Genomic DNA, 21715 nt, shown 5'->3' on the forward strand with positions numbered 1-21715 from the left:
AGGAATTGAAGGAAAGGAGAAATTGATTTGCGCAGGTGGATGAAGGTATACATACATGATATCCCGCCAATTCTGGGCAATATACAAATTCGAACCTAGCTCGGCGCTGCCGCCTCACACCCAGAGGAATCGCATCTACCCACCTTCTAATTCTCCTCCGCCCCCTCCTCCTTCTCACCGACATTCTTATACCTGAACAGCGCCCTCTCCCTACTCTTCTTATGCTCGACTATGGGTTCGGGGTATCCCAACTTCTTGAAATCGCTCTTAGGCATCTGGTGGAACGGGTCATGTACTGCTTTACCTTTTAGGTTCTTCAGTTCCGGGACCCAGTATCGAATGTACGCGCCGGTGGGATCGCATTTTTCGGACTGTGTGAGGGTGTTGAAGATCCTCTGTGATCCAAGTATCAGCAAGGAAGTGTGGAAGGTCAATGGTGAACTTACGAAGAATGGTTGTGGGTCGGTACCAGTCTATGATAATCAGAACACATTATGTCAGCTTCCTTCATACTGGCCGTTAGTTGCATGAACCGAATCGACTCACACTTGCTGTCCATTGCCAACTGATGATCGCAACGACACGTTATCATTCCATTTTCTACTTAGTATTCGATGATATCATATCACTCACCCGCCATTATTAGCAGCCAGATCACCGTCCACAAAACTCTCCATAAAATACTTCTCTCCCAATCCTGGTCGCACCATAAAACATCAGCCAGCTAACTCGGCTATACGCATCTGAGAGCTCATACCCACTCCAATCAAGCATCAAGCTCTTGACCAAGAAACTAGCCGACACCATCCTCACTCTGTTTTCCATCCATCCTCTAGCTTTACATGCTCTCATAGCAGCATCGACAATGGGGTATCCGGTCTTTCCGTCTTTCCAAGCTTGGAGATGCTCTTCATTGGTCTCCCATTGGACATCTGCGAATTTCTCCAGGAAAGGTCGACCCATCGAGACTCGTGGCCAGGTTGCCATCACCTAGAAAAGATAGGTATATCAGTATTTCACACCAATGCTATACTGTCTGTTTCACGATACGTTGACCTTGTAGCGATCGAGAGTGCTTTTCATGTCTTCTCAGTGTGGAGCTGCTCACATGATTATAGAAATCCCTCCAAGAGACCTCCTGCACCCACATCCCCACGCCCGTATCTCGCCCACTCTCCAGCTTGCCCTTCTTGAGCTTCTTCGCTTCGGCCAAAACCATCCTGGCAGAGATTACCCCAGCAGCTAGGTATGGGGACAATCTCGACGAGTTATCGCCATCGACTAAGTTTCGTCCTGTCTGATACTGTGCTACTCGCGATTCTTTGTCTGATTCTTCTGCTCCCGGGTTGAGGGGAGAGGTGAATTGGAATTGGGCTTGACGGGGTTTGGTGTGAAGGAATCGGTGGAGTAGCTATGATGATATAATGATTCAGCAGTGTGACTTCTTACGATCCAGTTTGTAGCCTTGCGGTGATACAGAATAGTCAGACATTCATCCAAATAGCAAATTGCACTCACCTCCTTGGCTTTATCCGTACCCTCTGGCCAGATTTCTTTCAGCTTCTCACTCTCCGGACACTCAAAGCCTTCCACATGATCTGGTATTTCCTCTTCGAATATCTTTGAGAACTTGTCGTTGCTCTTGATGGACTCATCGTTGGCTTTAGGAAAAGGTGACATATCGAGATAGTGAGGTTGTTGATCCAACAACTTGGCCCAAGCTAATCATCTCAGCGCTGGTCAGCTCTACACAGCCTGCAAGAGTCAAACGAGCGATCGCATAGGATTGAATGCAAACTCACCCCTCTGCCAAGGACTAAACACGCTCATAGGTTTCCCCTGCTGACTCTTGATCTTTCCAGGTGGAACCACCAACCTATCATGTATGCACCTTACGTCCACGCCGTTCTCTCTTCCCAATTTGACGGTTGCGATATCCCTCCGTAGCTCATCCACTTCATATTCGATATTTGCGAAGAGGTGCTTGGCTCCCAGGGATGGTAAGACTTCTTTGATCACTCTCCTGGGTATCTGCAGTCGTTTGTCGTAGGAGGTGATATGTAAAGGGATATTGAGTTCGTTGAATTTCGCCTAAAACGATTCAAAATATCATCATTCATGCTTAAAAGATACGCTCACCCATCAACAGAAAGGGCAACATTAACTCGACTCACCTTGAGAACGCGCAGATTCCTCAAGATAAAATCAATTTTCTTATTGCTCCTATCGTGTATCCTGTAATCTCCTGGACTGAGCACAAAAAGTACGATGAGTGGTAAACCGAACTCATGAGCCTTCTCGGAGGCCTTAAAAAGGGCCGAATTATCTTCGACTGCATCAGAGGGCTTGACATCAGTATACCTTCACCAGTAATTGGGTGAGATATTAACTCACCTCTAAGATCCTCCATCCTCATCCAGTAGACTATACTCTCGCCTTTCTCCACATCCTTCTGACCATTCTCGATCAATCGCTCGAGTTGGTTCATCGGTGGATCTTCATCTGCTCGAGCGGCATCTTCAGCAGTAGCGATTTTCCCCTCTACACATAGTACGTCAGTATTCCAATACCAACATGCATGAAGTGAACACGACTCACTGATCTCATAAGCGTTCTTCCTCTTCTCCTTCCTCCCCTTCTCCCCAGCCACACCCCCTCCCTGTGGATCATGTCCCTCGGACCTATCAGGCGGCCCCTTCATCTCCTCATCTTTCCCCTCATCTAAATCGTTCTCCGATCGCCTCTTCTTACTGGGAGTTCCCACCTCATCCTTGGAATGTCGTTTCTTCGAGATCGCAGCCATATCTTCTTGTATATGATGCAACTCCCACAGATTCGGCTCGTCCCCTTTCTTCGTGTATGCTGCTTTCCTGCTGGATGAGGGAGAAGCGGAGGAAGTATGGATAGGCTTTTTCGGTGATAGAGCGAGGGACTTGGAATTGATATCAGAGAAGAGCGTTAATTGGGGCATGTACGTTATTGTCCGCAGTGTATATAAAGGAGAGCGAGATATCTTTGATAATGACAATAAAGGCGTGAAAGATGCTCCCAAGGACATAAAGCAATTGAATGTGAGTAGAGCTATTGATCGGGAACTGGATCAATCCAATCAATTGCCAGGATGATAGTGTAAATAAAGAACCTATCAACAACAACGATTAAACGAAAGAGGGCAGAAGCTGACGTTACCTAGACAAGCATTGTTCGAATACAGTAACCTTTTTCAGGTAATACATGTTCCACCCCTCTTTGCATATTCGTACTGCACTGCAGGATGTAATGTAGGGATGCAGGTACATCTCATGTCGATCGAGATGAAAACCGAAACATTACTCAGACCAGCGATCATCGTCATCGATCGAGAAAATAGCACAAAGCGGCGATCCCCGAAGGTCGATCCTTGTGTGGTGGAGATATCTGGTGGCGGGGGTTCAAGGTGCGACTAGTTTGGGTCAATGGCTGACCGTGGATTGACGAGATGTCTGCTATGCTTATGATCAAACTGATGAGTCGACATTTGTCAATTCTTAGCCATCAAGGGCATGTGGAAATAACCTCATCCAGTATGTGTTAACTCCGGATGCTCTTCAGAAAAACCCTGTTTCTCCGGCGTTCTAGACACAACTCATCCATAGTATCCCCGAAAACCATACAGACGCATATCATTATGGGCAGGAGTGGGACTGAGTGATGTGCTCTATAAGAAGATAACTGTTATAAGACAGTGTATCAATCACATGGACATCGTCGTCCATTCAAGAAAAGGTGACTTCAAATACAAGAGTCACAAAGAATTTTTTGACGACCTTGAGTATGAATACACGGACACAGCCCAGAGAAGAACGCACTGGTGATAAATCCTGAGAGTGCCATGGTTGGTATACCATACGAGCTCTGCTGCTAAGCGGGAAAGCTACCCTCTGTGTCATGTCTTCGTCCTGTCGTTCAAGTAGAGGTGCCATGACTATCCGAGAAATGCAATACCCATCAATAGAACGAGAATTGGGAGACCAATAGACCATGACATAACACGGGGTATTTTGTGGTGTCTATGGTGGTGATTGGCCACTTCAAGGATGCATTCTTAGGATCTCTATGATATACAGCGCCAACAAGTGTTCATGCCAGGTGCGATATCTGGTGTTTCGGCATTGGAGTACCGACCTGTGTTGATGTACTTGCCGCTTTCTCTATTTCAGCTGGTTGTCAAAGAACTCTCGGATAAAAGTTGACTTTTGTTCAACGTAGCAGCTGTTTTCTAAAGTACGATGAGCGGTGTCTGTAGCTCGCTCAGATAATGGACCTTTGCCCATTTTCATCTTCGTGATCTCGAGGCAGATTTCTCGTGGTTGCCCCTCTGCTGACCCCGTCTGGACGGGGAAAGATATGAAGATCCCAGATGGCTTCGCATCGAGCGGTTCACCCAGCCAGAGCTGTAAGGAGAAGCGCTACCTCGCAGACGTTGCTCAAAATACCAGTTACGGGGCGCCTTGGGCGCTTCTCGAAGTGCAAACAACACATGAGGCTGCAAAGTGAATCTGAGCACGCAATTGCCGTGAAGGAGTCCTCGGCGAATGTCTCTTTCGCCCGTGCGTACTGGGGAGAATGATGGGATAAGGATCAATCCCATGGAGGGCGAGGATCTGCCCCGCCGGGCCGCTGTGGGAACGACTCCTAAACAAACAATCCCACTGCAGGAAAGAGACGGTTCTCCGAGGATCTACCCTCATTCGGACAGTGCCCCTCCATGTATCCCGAGAATAACGAGAAGGTACACGACGGATCTGATGGGGTAAAGCATAAGCATGCTTATAACAATAACCGTAGATACGGGTACCTCGAATAACGCCGTGATAGCGATGTCTTGGGACCTGTCACATCGAGATCTAGTCTGTTTGTGTTGATCTTGAGACTAGTTCTGTCCAATGCTGAAGATGAGGACGTAGCAAGCTCGCCATACTCGTATGTGCGTTACGGTGCCATTCGTTATTACCGAAATACGGTCCGTGAGATGGGTTTTAGCATCGTTGCCGTGAGAAGTCGCAGTAAGTCACAGGCCATGGCTGTGTTTCGAACATTAATCAAACAATCGCGATCGCACTGGTCTAAAGATAAGTTCCCCCGATCGATTGGTACTAAAATAGAGGGGCATTGGGGTCCATATGGGTCAACGAGGAGGAGCTACCTATGCTCCTTCATCAATCGCACTTTTGAGGTCCTGGAATACATTGCCACGCATCTCCTCCAGTGAAGCTGATATTTCGCAGCCAACAGCAAGAACAATCAGGCTGACAAAAGCCTTGGACATTCCAAGGTAAGGAAATGTATTTTTGGATATGGCATACCATGGAGCGGAGCGTGAGAAAGGGAAACCCCCATCCCGCGGCCGTAGGATCATTTCTTTAGCTTCTTTTGAGTTGCCCTGAACCAACTAATGTAAAATATGATGCGGTGGCTTGAATTAACGTTTGTCGGCTTTACTCGCAGGTTTCCGCTTTTCGCGCTAGATCCGGCGGTGAGAGAGGGAAACAAAAGACCCGAGGCAAATGGCGTCCGGCGGTAACTCCTTAACCTAAGAATAACGTCACTTTGCTCTTAGCGCTCATTTGGTTCGGTTTTCGCTTAACACTGAAACTCGCGAGGTGAAAATTTTCGACAAACAGGTAGCACACCAAATTCCAACACAGCTCGATGATATGAATTGGCTTGACGCTTATACGACGGATGCCCCTGCACGAGACAGGTTCTCAGGTTCAGACAAGCAGTCTCGGACCGATCTCACCGTGCTGAACCTGGACGAGCAGTCAGATTTATGTGCTCCGATTCGGAAAGAGCGGATAAACGAGAGTTTCCAACCAGCCATGCGATACGAGCACACCTGCGAAATGTATCCGCGAATTGCAGAGGGAAACCCTTGGATAGATGAAATATGAGTAATATGATGACGTCTAATTTGTTGCATTCCTCGAAATGGGGCATACCTTGTGGTGAGCTATCGTAAGACTGAAAATGCATAAAAACAAGAAGGGGCGTTTGATCCGGATAACTCGTTCCGGAGGGTAAAACGAGCGCACTCGATCAAAACAAGGGGTTTGAAGGGAAGGTACGGAACGACATGAAAGAAAAGTTTCTTTGGGATGTGTTGTTTGTTTTCGGGATATCCATAAGATGAGCACACAGTATGAGTAATTGTCCCTATCGAGGAGTATTATCCGAGGGTTTTACATTTTTCATTGTATGATGCTAGAGGCTTGAACATGAACATGATGAAAATTTTCTTTGCGAGGTGGTAAACGAGAGGAAGACACCAACGATCAATCTAAACTGGGGTAGCTCGCTTTTGATCAGTGCGGGGACAACTTTTTTCAGCTTAGCCCATGGTGGTTGGACGTGGGTGGGGGAGACGATGTGGGATATATATAAACAACATGATTGATCAAAAATGAGGTTCCCCTCTTTTCTTTTTTTCACTTTTATTGTCGTTTCATTTTATTTACTAACATCTTCATTCGCCTTTCGTTTCTCCTTGCAGATAGCAAATAGAGGGCTTCGTGTATACATCATCCCCACCAAAAAATAGCTATAACCCAACCAACACATATAGCTCTCACTCGACAATCCCCCTCACACGACACACAATGGCCTCCTCACCAGTCGAGAAGCCTGGGAACGTCCTAGGCGGAACCCAACCATTATCCAAATATGGTGGTCTCAACGGTAACGCTTTGTTATACGCTGTAGTAGCTATCGCTACTTGTGGTTTCTCTCTTTTCGGTTATGATCAAGGTGAGTTTTCGGTTTTACCATTCCTCCACCAAAATTGCAATCAGCCGCAATCGTCATAACCCGGGATCGGATCCATTTTTACCCTGTAAATTTCATTGGAGCCAAACAAAAGACTTACGACTCTTTCTGTTTTATAGGTTTGATGTCCGGTATTATCGCTTCTAGGCAGTTCAACACTGAATTCCCTGCTGTAAGTTTTGCCCCCTATATGCATATACTGTGAGGAGTCAATAGTAGCTAACATTCTGCGTCTGCGACTATAGACCAAGCAAAGAGATGCCAACGATGTTCACGCCGGTACCGTCCAAGGCTCCGTCACCTCATGTTACGAGGTTGGATGTTTCATCGGTGCTTTGATCGCGTTCTTCATCGGTGACAAGATGGGTAGAAGGAAGATGATGTTCGGTGGTGCCGTCGTCATGATCGTCGGTACCGTCATCTCCGTTACCGCTTTTGGTCCAGGTGATACTTCCGGAAGAGGAAATGTCGGAGGTTTCGTGCAATTCATCGTCGGTCGAGTCATCACTGGTTTCGGTAACGGTGCCAACACTGCCACCATCCCTTCATGGGTCGCTGAGACCTCTAAGGCTCACAACAGAGGTTTCCTCATTTGTATGGAAGCTTCCACTGTCGCTGTCGGTACCGTTATTGCCTATTGGATTGATTTCGGTCTCTCCTTCGTCGACGTGAGTTTGTTTACCTGAGCCATTAGGTCATAGGGCTTATGCTGACCTAAACCTCACCTAGTCCTCCGTCTCATGGCGATTCCCCATTGCTATGCAAATCCTCTTCGCCCTCATCCTCATCGGTGGTGTTGCCGTCCTTCCCGAATCCCCCCGATGGCTCATCGCCCACGGATACCCCGAGGAAGGTCTCAAGGTCATCGCTGCTCTTGACGCTCGATCAATCGATGACCCCGTCTCTATCGCCGACCACAAGAAGATTGTCGATGCCCTCGCTGCCCAAGCTCAAGTCAAGTCCAACAAGACCCGAGACCTCTTCAAGATGGGCAAACAACAACACTTGCGACGAGCTTTGGTCGGAGCCTCCACCCAATTGTTCCAACAGATCGGTGGATGTAACGCGGTCATCTACTACTCCACCGTATTGTTCGAGAACCAAATCGGATTGGACACCCAATTATCCCTCATCTTGGGTGGTGTCTTGTCAGTCGTTTACATGATCTTCGCCCTCACCTCGTTCTTCCTCGTCGAGCGAGTCGGTCGAAGAAAGTTGTTCTTGTGGGGTACCATCGGACAAGCCGTATCCATGTTCATCACTTTCGGATGTCTCTTACCTGGTGATGCCCAATCTGCCAAGGGTGCTGCCTTCGGTCTTTACTTCTTCATCGCTTGGTTCGGTGCCACCTGGTTGCCTCTCCCGTGGTTGTACCCTGCCGAATTGAACTCCATGGCTGTCCGAACTCAAGCCAACGCCGTCTCCACCATGGTCAACTGGTTGTTCAACTTCACCGTCGTACAAGTCTTGCCCACCATGACTGCTTCTATCGGAGCCTACACTTTCTTGTTCTTCGGTCTTATCAACTTGGTCTTCTTGCCTTTCATTTACTTCTTCTACCCCGAGACTACCGGACGATCGTGAGTGACAATCTTCTTTTTTTTGGGCGGTCCGAAAACAAAAACAAACAGATTTTTTTGTTTTTTCCGCCCAATTTTTGCATTTCAAAGATATCATCTCGCTGACTTCACATCTGTTTTTTCGCATTCTCTCCAGACTTGAGGAGCTCGATGTCATCTTCGCGCACGCTCATCTCACTCAACGACGACCCACCCTCGTCGCTGCCGAGTTGCCCAAACTTTCCGACCACCAGATCCAAGAGATGACCGACCGATACGACATCCACGGTGGCGCCAACACCGAGGACCCAGAGGCCTACGGTGCTCCCGTCAACTCTGGTGAACCCGACACTACCCTCCCTCCAGTCCACCCTCAGGACCACGCCAATTCCGGTGAGGCCACTCGAGTCCCATCGCCTACCGAAGGGCATGTCAAGCCTGCGCAGTAATGTGGCAGGACAGCAGCAAGGGAGAAGGGAGTTTAGAGCCAGGTTTCTTTGTTGAGACCTGACTACATATATCTGTGGATACGATTTGATCTTGACAATCATCTCATGTAGCTCTAGAACCTGACCAATATAAATAAAACTAAAAACAACAAAATAGATAGTAGAGCATAGATAATATACACATTTTCTCCGATAACCATTACATTCACATACCCTAATAATCATTCCATGCAGATATCTTGCGCAACACTTTGGTTTCAAGCATGTCCACATGTCTGTTTTATCCTCAAGACCCAGTATCCAATGCATGGCAGGATTGCGGCTTTCACAGTAGTTTAATTCGACAACGGGAAGGCCACCGCTCGGCTCATCAAGTGCGGATCAAGCTTCCCCTCGGTGCGCTGATGAGTATACGGTATAACATGCATACCTATCACCCAAAGCCAATGTTTAGTGCCTATAGGTAATGCAGCTATACATCTTCACTGCTTATGCTGTATAGAAGAGATTGGTTTAGGGCATGCGGGTTCAGAAGACCCATGATCGAGAAGAAATGTCGTTCTGTCAACAGTGTTTAAGCTTGAAGCGGATTGATTCAGAGTCAGTTGCTCGACCTCAGAGCTGGGTCCCTATCACCTCATTTAATTATGTACATACATGCCTCTGAAACCCCGAAACTGTAGAACCCACAGTTTACGTTAACGAGAGAAGGTTTACCATCACCTTGGGAGTTATTAAGGACGGATCAATGTGATCGTGGTAATCCATCAACAAGAGGAGTGTTTCAGACAACGAACATATTTCAGGTGACCACCGTCTTGCCAATGATTGGAGCATGAATGAATGTGATGTCCGACCTTGGGATTATGAGTGCCTATGGTCTCAGAGCCCTACACTGTATGTCATAAACACGCCATGAGTAATAGATCTCGGATATTAATACCTACCTGTGTGCATCAGTCAGATCACCGAACCAAACCAGGGTGCTGAACCATGGTTTTAGGGTGAAACTGGGTCCATTGTTCAAAAGAACGGCTTTCCTCACTTCATGTGGATGAGTTCCAAGACCTCATATACCAGTAGCGTTCCGGGAAGATACTTGTCTTTTGGGTATTCAAGCGACCTGCATACCCGTGTTACAACACTGCTACACCGGATCTATTGGCACAGGTTAGTTTAACTCAGCCAAAGGCTCTCTCACGAGAGATTGGAGAAGATTGGCACAGGCAATACGTGGCATGACATGATTAAAACGATCACATATGCTATAAACACAGCAAATACAGAACTATCATAAATGTGACAACGACCTAATGCTCGAGGGCTTACTGATTCGACTACAACATAACATGATAAACATATGTTTTCCACACCGAACTATCTTATACGACGAACCACATGCGAGATCTGCGACAGCCATACCCATATTATCCATCCCTCTTGCATATTCGATCATAACACACATCATGTTGTATCCGCCCTAATCTCATCTCTCCTCATTACCCTTGCTCCCGCCCAGCACCTCACAGACTATCATCGAAATCCACCTCCATCCTCCTCTTCCCCTTCGGATTCCCCCCTCCAAGTGGTTGACCGACAGACGACCCAAGTGTTGGAACGTAGCTTGTTCTCCCCCTATTTCTCGCCTCTTCCGCTTCTCTTGCCCGTAGGCGGCTTTTGGCGCCGGTCGAGGCGTAAACGCGGACAGGTGGAACACGAGCAAGACCATTTGTGTTATCCCTATCCTGAGGAACACTTTCCACTCCCGAGCTGAGTGAATTGTTATCTATGGGAGTTTGACTGAAGAGTACCGATTGAGCGATATCTTCGAACTTGGACCTGACACTTGATGTTCGGGACGTAGAGGCTCTTGAAGGGACATCAGGTGGAGAGTGAGAGGAAGTATCGGAGATCTCGATGGCTTCGAGGACTGATTTCCCTAAAATGGTGGCTCTAGACGAGGATTTGCTAGTTATGCCAAGTTTCTTGGATTTGTTCGTGTTACTGGGTATTGGTTTGTGCGTGGTGGGTCCCCATTTAATGGGAGGTTTGGAAACCCTATTGGACATCGATCTGGTGACGGGTCTGTCGGAGGGATCGGGCGAGACTTTAGCTTTCTTCGTAGCCCTCTGACTGGATGGGTTTGACTTGGTCGATTGGCGAGTAGGGGTAGCGCCGAACGACAGTGAGTTGAAAGGAGAACGAGGGGCCGATGTTGATTGATTGGCCGACTGTCGTTGGCGATTGAATGGGGTCGAGGTCATTGGCTGGGCATCTGAGAATGAGAGAGATGAACCGAATGAGAAGTCGGCTGGTGGTGGTGATGCAAGAGAGGAAAATCGTCTTTGATGACTTCGATTGTTCACTCCCGGCGTAAAGTTGGGAGGGATCGACTCCACCGGGTCACCAGACAACGAGATCTGAGTCTCTGACATCCCATGATCTATCGGAGGGGTGACTTGAGCATTTCCTGGCATTCCTCGGGCTGCTGCGGCTTCAGCTAAAGCTTCGAGACTGTTCGGCTGAGTGGCTTCGAACGGCGGAACGGACAATGGACGCGACGAATGCTCGATTGGACGGTTGAGATCATTCCTGGTAAAGGTATTGACATGTTTGGTGAGGATACTTCTGATTTCTTCCTGACCAGTGATGTGTTTCTGACAAAGCTCAACTATTGAAGACAAAAGAAGGTGAGTCTTCTTGTTTTTGTCCTCGGGACCACCAGACGAGGCAGAGATACAGGGCGATTTAGGGGTTGGCGGAGATATCTCGGTGACAAGAGCGGGTTGAGAACCTGGCTGAGAGTGTTGAGAGAACTCCTCAACCTTTGATGTAAGTCCGTCAAGAGCCTCCTTGAACACCGCAACACTGGTGATCGCCTCAGGAAGTCCTTGCAGGGATCCGAGCAGGGTGATTAGACTGTCGATTCCGTTCAATTTGGTTGTGACATGATTGAGAAGGTTGGTCAAAGCCTGTCGAGACATTCAAGATCAACAGGAGTGCTCAGCATCGTTGATCGAGCAGGAGCTTCCTTCGTTCTGGTACTCACAGTTACACTTGCAGCATCCGAGAATTGTTGCTGAGTAGGAGGATGATTGGGGTGTGGAAGAGGAGTGACGATCTTGGCAGCGAGTTCGATAGGAAGATTGGTAATCCTATCTTGGAGATCGCCAACGGTAGTCAACACTGAATCATGAGAGGAGTCAATGATGTGGTACGAGCAATGGTACATGAAACAATGAGTCCAAATCACACCACTCACTCTGATTGGTAATCTCCTCGACCATCTCATCTCTCGTAGCCAACGAGTTCTGACCTAACTTCAATTCATGTATCTGATCTCGGAGTTGGCGGTTATCCGTCCTTAGAGTGGATATTTCCTTATCCAGCTTGTCTATCTTTTGGTTCCACTTCGTATCTCGCGCCGATGCCTGTTGTTCTCGCTCGGATGCCTGCTTATCTCGCTCGGATTCCCGCTTATCCATCGCTGTGAGGTCCAAGAGTAAGCTACCAATCGCAAAGGGGGTAGCGGATAAAAGGAAGATATTTACCGTCCAATCGAGCCAATATCTTGTCCACCCCGGTCAACTTCTTCTTCTGACCCTCTTCAAAAACCTCTTGAGCGGTCCTAGGTCTGGGCTGACTAGGCTGGCTCGGACCAGCTTTGGCATTTACACTCCCAGTGCGAGCTGTACCGGTGGTCGGGATAGTCTGAGATAGAGATGGTGTACCATGGCGTGACGTTGAGGATGGTGGTTGATATGAAGGTGAGAATACATCATCCCCTGGGCGATGCTGGGATGAGGAAGAGGAATTAACAGTCGGAGTCAGGATAGGATATCGGATTTGTGAATGAGAATGATGATGGGTGCGAGGTGAAGAATTGGGGTGAGAAGAACGAGCTGGTGACGGAGTCACAGGTGGAGGTGGTCTGAATCCGGTGGGAGTAGGCTGACGTGAGCGGAAGACCGAGAGGGGATCTTGGGACTGAGCCGGCAGCATGATGGACGGAAGTGAATTATGGGGAGGGAATGATCAAAATGGTGAGTGCGATATTAGTAGTGATGATGAGGAAGAAGGAAGGGATGAGTTACATGGTAATGGATGAGTATTCATATTGAGTATTGTATGCGAGAAAGTGTGGGTTGACTGGACTATCTATATCTTGGGTGTAAGTGGTCCGTGCGCTACCATCACCATGATACGATACCATATCATATCAAAATGGAATATGAGGCAAGAGATGATTATGATGATTTACGCACAGACCATGACCATGACAATGACCCAATGGATCAGTCAATGCCCTGTTCGTCCCCACTGCTTCGACCTCACCAACTCTCATTCTCATCCTCGTCCTCATTCTTATCCGTCTGATCCCCTTCTCAATAGCTTGTTATTTCAAGGGGACATTCGTGTCGATCATGTCGAGTCATGGGATGGAATGGCAATATAGGCTACTTGTCATCGGTATTGCTTGAGTCATTCTCATGAAACATCTCTGATGATTAATCGAGTTTGAGATTCTAGCCGCTCGCCTGCAAAACTTCGTAGCTGGCTTGATCCTTCAGTCACTGAATCTCGGTCTGCAGGTCTGGCCGAACGACTCGCTCGACATTGTTTGTCGGATACTGGTCTGCGTTTCGCAGTCTGTCGAGTGACAGGGGGCATCCTGAGAGGTTATGGGCAGTCCACCACTGAGGATCAATCAATATATGTACGGATGTGTGACAAGGCTCCCCGATGAATAAATGGGGAAGAGATGTATAAGACAGTAATGCTATTTCCTATTGATGCAAAGCACGAGTACTGGCCGAAGCACGAAGCTGAAACGCGTCCGATGTCTGACGTCACGAGCCCAACCGGGGCCTACAATGGCGAGCGTCTAAAGTCCATTCTTTGATAATCTGTGAGCGAGCAGGCAAGACCTCACTCCTTCCACCAAGACTACCGCCTCTTGGCCGCGTACTCATGCATGGTCTAAGCTTATGAGATATGACTGCCGCTGTCCCAAAGCTATCACCCGAACTATGGTGCCACATCCTCTCATTCTGCTCGGAGAAAGGGGATGAAGGCGTGTTCGTAGCTCAACCCGTATTGATCAATGCACTGCGAGTCAGCTCGGTCGGTCATTCATCCCTTCTCTGCACGGCACCCTGGACAAGCTGACAGGGCATTAGACATTCTATCTCGCCGATGCACCCCACCTGTATCGCTCACCTATCGTGTGCAACATCGGATCATTCTTCCATGGAGTCACTAACAGTATGCCCACCATACCCCTATCAAACAGTAGACTCAACAAGCTGAAACTCCAGACTCGATCCAGAACGTTAGATCTCGAATCGCTAAATGCAGCATCATCGACACTGTACGATCTCAGATGTCTCAAAGCGGGAAATACCAAACTCCCCCTCCTACGACAAATCCGACGACTCACCATAGTTCCTAGACCGGATCCGCGAGATCACAAGGAGGGCGAGAAGGTGCAGATTTGGCATGAGCACGAGATGAGAAGGCGGAAATTAGCCTGGGGACAACAGGTCTATGGATTGCTGTTAGAACAGGATAGGTATTTCGACGAAGCACATTGTACCCTCTCTTCCCTTCCTACCGACCTAATCATCACGCCCAACCTTGCTGCCATCACTTCAGGAAGTCATTTATTCCCTAAGAAGAGGGGTTCAGAGACGGTGATTGATTCTTTTGCTCAGGGGGTAATACCCTTGCGACCACTACTATACTATGGAAACTGGTTCATGCAAGATAACTATGCAGTAGTATATATACAAACATACATCCTCCGCACTAATATGTATATACAAAACACGATTCAAGCACTACAGAACAAAGAAATGATCAGTATTATCCCACTCCGGATCAAGTCGTTTCTGTACACAGCTCTGTCCCGGAGCGAGCATATTGCACATGGGTCTAAATCTAACTATAAAACCTTCAGACTCATTCCCATTCGTCCATTTTCTATCTTTGTACTTGAATATAGACTGGAGGGAACGAATGATCTCTCGATCTTGGAATGTAAGCCAGAATCGTACTTTGGCTTCTTTCAGTCTTTGTTGTTTTTCTTCGTTGCATAGTGGTGTAGATTCATCGATGTCGATTTCGATTTCATCTTCAAATGGTTGTTGTACTTGACGACGCGGTGCATTGAACTCGTCGTTTTCAATATTATACCCATCCAGCTCGATCTGCTCTTTGACATATGCCATATCGACTTTCTTATCCTTCTTCCAATCCTTCTCGATAATCTCTTTACGTCTACTCCAAATCTCATCGTACTGATCTTGCGATTCCAAGCCATGCACGACTTCATACCCATACACCTCCAGGGCAGTTTCATCCTCCAACTTCCTTTTCAACTTGGCCGTGATCTTCGGTATGGTGAATCTATTAGGATGGGAGAATGAAAGTGTGTTGACTATGAGGTTCTTCGTCCTTTCTGTGTTCATCTCATCCACATCCATGTAGAACAACCTAACATGATCCTCACTCGATCGGAGTGACTCCATCATCTCAGCTGTTTTATACCCCTTATCAACCAAGTAATTCCAAAACATCTTGTTCCATTGTATGTCTTTCTCAGTCGTCTTCCTCAGAATCAACTTATTGATTGATCCCCATATGACCCAAAACGGTTCGAGCAAGGTCGTATGACACGCATGGATTTCGGGGATGTACTGGTCTTCCCTTGAATGTCTATTCGAACGCATAGGCGAGCGTTTGAGCTTCTCAGGTCGGTAAGTTCCGGTAATTTCTTTTTGGTATTCCACCCATTCAACAGGTTGACATCTCTTCCATAGATCCTCACGTAGGGTTAATATCCCAAGTCCGAGTTGGAGCTCTACATTCACGATCCCATTCATAATATCCTTATCGTCTTTGTAATCTTCCAGATCAATCCGCATAGTACTTCCGACAGACAGGCTGTCCAAGTTCGGTGTGATGAGTCTCTTAACTCGATTGATCTCCAATATCTCCAACGTCTCATCGTATATATCTCCTTCAACATATCGATCATCTTCTAAAAATGTCTTGAGATAGTCCCTGGTGATTGGTTGTTCCTCCCCGTCAACAAATTTAGGTACGATAGGTGATAACAGACGGAGGTGTCGGACTTTGTCAAGTAAAGGCAATTTCGTATCTTTGCCTCCTATGCATCTGCGAAAGTACCCTAGCATCCCACCTGGCTCATTGGTGGGTCCAAAGAAATATGGCATGTCATCTCGGAGTGATCGGTGGGAGCCGAGGAAGAAGGACTCGGTGTTGATGACGGTGGGTGATCTGTATAAGATGGGTCTAGCGATTTTGAGGAATAGCTGCACACACCGAAAGGACGATCAGCGTCTGCATAAAAAAAAGAAGGAGATGGAGAATGTGAGGTAGATGAAGGACGCACATTGTTCACTTTCAGTAAAATAGCCAGAGTCTTCTGCGCAACGTAACACCCTTCCTTCTCCTCCTCCAGACAGAACCCAAAAATCCTCTTCAACACCTCATCAGGGAATGGACTTGGTCTCGGGGCGGGAGCTTCATCCGCTTCGTCCACTTGCACCGCTGGGGAAGCGATACCATCTGCTTCTGGTTCTTCTTCATCTACAGAGATAGCTACATCTGATGATCTCTCTCGCAGTGAGGTACGAGTCGTCCGCTTGTTCGTGGTGGCTGTCTTCGCAGACGGGTGGGTTGTCTTTTTGCCAGCACTCTTACCCTTGGCAGGAGCGGCTTTCTTGGATGTGGTCGGCGCTTTCTTCCGTGGGGGCATTATGGGTGGGTGTTGTTTTGGGTCCTTCTTCTGAATGACATGAACAACATCAACAACGATGCCATCTGCCTCACATTGTTGCTACCCATCTCAAGGGGAAGGTGGTACCTGCGCCTTTTTTAGACCTGTGAGAACTTCATTACACTACGCACTGATCTACTTCAATGAGGAGAGTGGCGCTATGACCGTTTGACCGTGTATGACATGACGTAAATCCAAACACCTGGTCTAATTTACGCACTGGCCTACCTCCACTTTCTGAGTACATCTGGTACGAGTACCCGTAGTCAAGTCAACCTGACGAGTGCTTCGTCGATATGACAACCGCATACCACAGAATATATATACTACATTGAGTATGAGGCTGAGGAGACCATGATAAGCAAATCCCTACATGAGTCGTTCGAGTACAAGGCATCTAATTGGAAGAACGGCGATGATGGTGCTGGACCGAAAATTAGGTTTAGACCGTTTAGGGAGTTACCGCAGTATCAGGGGTGTGGATGGAGCGGGAATGGATGGGAGGTTTGATGGGGTAATTTTGTTTTAAGTACAACAGAGCTTTCGAAAACATAGTTGTGAGGATGTATGTAACGACCGGCCCTCTGTATGTAATGAACATTCTTAATGAAGCAATGTTATTTGCATGATCCAGATGGGATCGGGCCATCTCATCGATCAATTTCATCCTTGGGTGAGAACAGGGTTAAGTAAGAGTTTCGCATCTGCGCAGAGGATTTGATAATATGCTATATCCGTATGCAATGCATGTACAGTATCTTACGGACCTTGTTCCTGCACCATAGCAAAACTCATGATTACATCGAAGGTACCTCTATCCTCAATATCTTGATTGTGACCGTGCATCAATCCTGTCTAAATGACATCGTCTTCATCCACCCACTCATCCTCATCCACATCCAAATCTTCCTCCTCATCATCATACCCCACCCCATAAACATCATCATCATCATACTCGATAAAATCGTCCACGTCGAAATCATGTCCATCGTCATCGCTCCAATCCTCACCGTCGTCATCGTCATTCTCATCATCCGTCCAATCTGAATCATCATCCCGTGGGGGAGGTCTTGGTCTCAAATCCAATTCCCACTTATCCCCCTTCCCTTGTCCGCAGGAGGTGCACCCTTGATAATCCGTCGCGAGGTAGAGTTTGATAGTAGGTGCTTTTCGAAGAGTATCGGTCCACAATCCTTCCGAGTTGATTTCTAACAGCTCTCTGATCCGTTCTTCCATATGGATGAATATTGATTTATATATGGATCGTCTCCTCTCCAATTCCTGAGGGGTAAAGCGAGAAGATTTGATACTGCTCAGACAAGCCATATCTATCTCGTCTGAGGGAATCTTCGGATTGATAACTGTATCCTCATATACGTAATTAAGATCCGCTCCTACTCCTTCCAAGTCGCTTGATATAGTTAGGAACTTCTCTATCCCATAGACCTCTATGATGGTCTTACTGTCCACCTCCTCTTGTTCAGCACGTTCGATAAATACAGCAGGGATGGACGAATCGACCATCTCGTAAATACATTCTATCCAGCATTCTTGGTCCAACTCCGAAACCGAATCCACCGGCCAATCAACGTCCAAATTACTCGATTTTCGTCCTGCTGAAGATGATGATGATCCTCCTTCATAGTTGTTGACGATGGGCCAGAGGTACTTCCTCACGTCTTCCTTTTCTCTTACGGTGATTCGATTGGTAGTTCCCCAATGGATGATAGGAGGATCTTCCAAAGTGGTATGACACTCTGTTATCTCCGGTAAGAGGCCTTTGGTAGTGGTGATTTTGAGGATATCGTCGGATAGTGACATCGAGGGAGAATCGAACTCGCACCAGCTTTTCGGTCGAAGATGAGTGAGGAGGTTGAGCTTGATACTCCTAATTGACTTGAACGAAGTATCACTGATCTCTCGTTCTCTATGTCCGGTGGGTACGAGGTATGAGTCGCATGAGATTGATTTCACACGAGGGGTGATGGTACCGACGCATTTCGATAGGATGTCGTTGGCAGAGGTGTATGATTCACGTTGTTTAGTGGAGATAGCTTCTAACTGTTCGAAATCGCAGTCTTCCGGTAGTGAATATGGGTAGATGCGGAGCTGTTGGACTTGGTGGAGTAAGGGGAGTTTCGTGTTTCCCTCTTGGACGACTTTTAGGTAGAGTTCATGGGATGAGGAGAGTGAGTCGGAGAGGGATTGAGAGACGGGTTTGTCGGATCCGAGAAAGAAGTTGTGGATGTCTCTGATGATGGGGGAAGAGTATAGGTATGGCGAGGCGAGGAGGTACCAGGTCTGCGCCCGAGCAACAGTAAGCTATCATGACTAGTCGATGTGAATGCAGTGAAAGAGATGGCAATGGGGTCCAACATACCTTGCTGACCCTCAGACAAGTTGCCAAAGTCTTCTGAGAAACGAACAAACCCTCATCATCCTTCTCTGCGCAGAAGCTGAGGATATGGTCCCATATCTCTGGACTCAGCTCCGAGGACGAGGACATATCGGTGACAGTGTGGATTTGCAAGAGTAGAGTGACGGTAAGCTAGATATGATAGCGGTGATCCATAAATGTATCCTTATATGCAGGTTGAATGAATTTTAAGAGACAAGCTAAGATGAGCGAGGATATTAACGCTCGGTCCCATCGGTCATTGAATCATGATTTTGGAATGGCGGGGATCGCCGCCTCACTCGCTGATACGAAGTAACCTCCACTAGGAACGCGACTCCCTTTCCAAGATCCAAGTCTTATGACGAAAATCAAAGTGAGATCCTGGACTCCCCTACTTTGCCATACCCCCATCTCCTTCTTCCATCATTGTGCTCGAGCATGTCCCTGCCTCCCATCATTCACAGCGATATCTAGCATATCATCTAGGTTCATCCACGACCCCAAATGGCCGCTAAGCAGAAGACAACCAAATTAACCTCCCACTCGAAGAAGGGCTCAGCCAAGAAATCGACGTCCACGAAGAAGACGAACACCCGTATATACCTCAAGAAACGAAAGAGTAATGGTGCAGTGCAGGAAGACAAGGACGACTTTGTGTTCAATGAGAAATCCATATCCGACCGGAAAGAACTATCTCCTTTCCCCGATGACGTTTTGAAGAGGATCTTCCAGTTTTGTTTGGAACAAGGGAAGGCGGGGTGTTATACGCCGCAGAGGACTTTGGTCAATGTTTTGAGGGTGAACAGTGTAAGTACCGTATCCTCGGGTTTAAATTTCTCTCGTCTTGATAGCACCTGTCTGATGTCATCTTATCCTCTGTTCATTCACAGGCAAATTACTCTGTACTGATGTCGATTTATCGTTTTTAGGTCTTCTTCACCATAGCCGGCTCGGTCCTATACCATTCTCCAGTCATCATGGATCTAGGAACCTTTGTCAGCGGCTCAGCACGTATGCTCCCCATCGACAAATTCAACTTCAACTTTGACCCTGATCTATCTCAACCTGAGGCGGCTGCTCTGGCGAGGAAGTCGGGATGTACCAAGTTGGTCTTGTTACAGTATGTGAAGAATCTGACTATCCTACCTTGTACTGCCCCAAGATCTGTATCCGATCAAGATGAAGACCAGGAGAACTATCAGTTTTCAGAAGAATTTTTAGAACGCCTGAAGAAGGACGGGAGGTATTACAAAGGACAGACGTACGAACGGGCCAGGACGATACTTCATAAACAGTGGAGGTGCGTCACGCCAAAGATGGTTAGAGTGACTATAGGGAACGATCAGAACGTATATGGGAGTTTGAAGGATGTAATCGCCAAGATCCAACATAACCGTGACGATCCGACTGAGGAAGAAGATAAAGAACGAGTCAAAGAACTTACATAATTGAAAAACCTAATTACCAAATTGTCCGACCAGTTCAAAGATTCCATCGAATCACTACGCTTGACCTTGATGTCAAGGTTCGCACCTAAAGAATGGTCAGAGTACCAGAACGCCCAATACAGGATCCCGTTCAAGCCTGAAATGCCTAATGCAGAGTACAAACAGCACTACTTCCCACCCACATGGATGATCCATACCGACCTGTCCACTGAGTTCCCCCTATTATGGGGCTCAATCAATAAGATCATCGTTCGTCCATCGGATGATACTCCAGATATAGATGATCTTTTACCGGTAAAAGCGAAAGATAAGAAAAGGAAAAGACATCATTTATGGGATAACGAGAGTGATTGGGATTGGGACTTTACTCCTCCACCGGAATTTGCATATGCATATACCACGCGTCGACAGCAGGAAGACGAGATGGCAGAAATCATGGGAAGGGACTACAAGAATGTACAGACCATCCTGAGGTCGATAGTGGATTCTCATCCTAGGAATTTCGGACGCTCGTTGTTGCATTCGGATACTAAGAGCCAATTGGAGGATAAGACGAAATTTGAGGTATATGGATTGGAACTTGTCCTAGAGCTCAATGAGGAAGCGGACGACCAAATGAGAGGAAGGATAAGGGAAGAAGAGGAGAGGGTCAGGTCGAAATTCGATTATTACGCGTTGGAAATGTACGAATCGCTGCAGAGGCAAATTAGGTTCAGAGATAGGTTTTGGGAGAATGGTGAGGATAAGTGTGGACCAGTGATTAGGTTTTATACGATGGGGGAATTGAAGCAGGATTAGGTGGGCGTTAGATTGCTGTACATATCACGGAGTCGTCCAAGGAACAGATATCCGCTTGAGTACGAACAATCGTCTGAATCAAGACATTCACACAGATGGTGATATTAGTATTATTCGGAGCTAAGATTACAGGAAGATATATAGGAAGAATAACGTGTAACATTATTTCGGATGCAAGGTAACGAGAAGGAAGCTCCAGGTCAACCCTACGGATGCTATAGCCTATTACTTCACCTCATTGATGGGCTGGTCTTGAAATTTGATCTTCAGACGTCCAGTCAACCAGGGACACATGAATATATGGTACTTGCATTAGCACTTTCCGGGATTCGAGTACCTGTTCGGTACGAGTATCTTGATTCTCACGGGGCGGCTCCCGCTCGGCGCCCGGATAAGAAGCACTTATCGATAACCTTGCCCAGCTACCATATATAAGGAGTCCAAAAGCGAGCACA

At 47.2% G+C, this 21715-nt stretch overlaps 8 protein-coding genes across 8 annotated transcripts; 4 read left to right on the top strand and 4 right to left on the bottom strand.

Moving 5' to 3' along the window:
- Nucleotides 1-146: 146 nt before the first annotated feature.
- Nucleotides 147-2971, bottom strand: I302_102591 (uncharacterized protein; the record flags this gene model as incomplete). Its single annotated transcript, XM_019187957.1, has 11 exons — nucleotides 147-395; nucleotides 447-473; nucleotides 547-565; nucleotides 634-697; nucleotides 762-990; nucleotides 1109-1411; nucleotides 1519-1721; nucleotides 1803-2091; nucleotides 2175-2332; nucleotides 2395-2541; nucleotides 2599-2971. 11 exons carry the CDS (start codon nucleotides 2969-2971, stop codon nucleotides 147-149), a joined length of 2061 nt encoding a protein of 686 aa, XP_019050835.1.
- Nucleotides 2972-6638: 3667 nt separating this feature from the next.
- On the top strand, nucleotides 6639-8812 carry I302_102592 (uncharacterized protein; the record flags this gene model as incomplete). The annotated part of the gene is made up of 5 exons (XM_019187958.1): nucleotides 6639-6786; nucleotides 6924-6976; nucleotides 7050-7472; nucleotides 7534-8384; nucleotides 8521-8812. 5 exons carry the CDS (start codon nucleotides 6639-6641, stop codon nucleotides 8810-8812), a joined length of 1767 nt encoding a protein of 588 aa, XP_019050836.1.
- A 1523-nt stretch (nucleotides 8813-10335) lies between these two features.
- Nucleotides 10336-12814, bottom strand: I302_102593 (uncharacterized protein; the record flags this gene model as incomplete). The annotated part of the gene is made up of 4 exons (XM_019187959.1): nucleotides 10336-11784; nucleotides 11862-11998; nucleotides 12075-12299; nucleotides 12364-12814. 4 exons carry the CDS (start codon nucleotides 12812-12814, stop codon nucleotides 10336-10338), a joined length of 2262 nt encoding a protein of 753 aa, XP_019050837.1.
- A 993-nt stretch (nucleotides 12815-13807) lies between these two features.
- I302_102594 (uncharacterized protein) lies at nucleotides 13808-14582 on the top strand (the record flags this gene model as incomplete). The annotated part of the gene is made up of 3 exons (XM_019187960.2): nucleotides 13808-13936; nucleotides 13993-14470; nucleotides 14527-14582. The coding sequence occupies 3 exons, from the start codon at nucleotides 13808-13810 to the stop codon at nucleotides 14580-14582; spliced, it is 663 nt and encodes a 220-aa protein (XP_019050838.2).
- A 70-nt stretch (nucleotides 14583-14652) lies between these two features.
- Nucleotides 14653-16595, bottom strand: I302_102595 (uncharacterized protein; the record flags this gene model as incomplete). The annotated part of the gene is made up of 2 exons (XM_019187961.1): nucleotides 14653-16149; nucleotides 16230-16595. 2 exons carry the CDS (start codon nucleotides 16593-16595, stop codon nucleotides 14653-14655), a joined length of 1863 nt encoding a protein of 620 aa, XP_019050839.1.
- An 876-nt stretch (nucleotides 16596-17471) lies between these two features.
- On the bottom strand, nucleotides 17472-19122 carry I302_102596 (uncharacterized protein; the record flags this gene model as incomplete). The annotated part of the gene is made up of 2 exons (XM_019187962.1): nucleotides 17472-18917; nucleotides 18997-19122. 2 exons carry the CDS (start codon nucleotides 19120-19122, stop codon nucleotides 17472-17474), a joined length of 1572 nt encoding a protein of 523 aa, XP_019050840.1.
- Nucleotides 19123-19518: 396 nt separating this feature from the next.
- On the top strand, nucleotides 19519-20462 carry I302_102597 (uncharacterized protein; the record flags this gene model as incomplete). Its single annotated transcript, XM_019187963.1, has 2 exons — nucleotides 19519-19821; nucleotides 19944-20462. The coding sequence occupies 2 exons, from the start codon at nucleotides 19519-19521 to the stop codon at nucleotides 20460-20462; spliced, it is 822 nt and encodes a 273-aa protein (XP_019050841.1).
- Nucleotides 20463-20531: 69 nt separating this feature from the next.
- I302_102598 (uncharacterized protein) lies at nucleotides 20532-21260 on the top strand (the record flags this gene model as incomplete). The annotated part of the gene is made up of 1 exon (XM_019187964.1): nucleotides 20532-21260. The coding sequence occupies one exon, from the start codon at nucleotides 20532-20534 to the stop codon at nucleotides 21258-21260; it is 729 nt and encodes a 242-aa protein (XP_019050842.1).
- Nucleotides 21261-21715: the final 455 nt, after the last annotated feature.

This window comes from Kwoniella bestiolae, chromosome 1 (genome assembly GCF_000512585.2).
Source record: "Kwoniella bestiolae CBS 10118 chromosome 1, complete sequence".
NCBI lineage: Eukaryota > Fungi > Basidiomycota > Tremellomycetes > Tremellales > Cryptococcaceae > Kwoniella > Kwoniella bestiolae.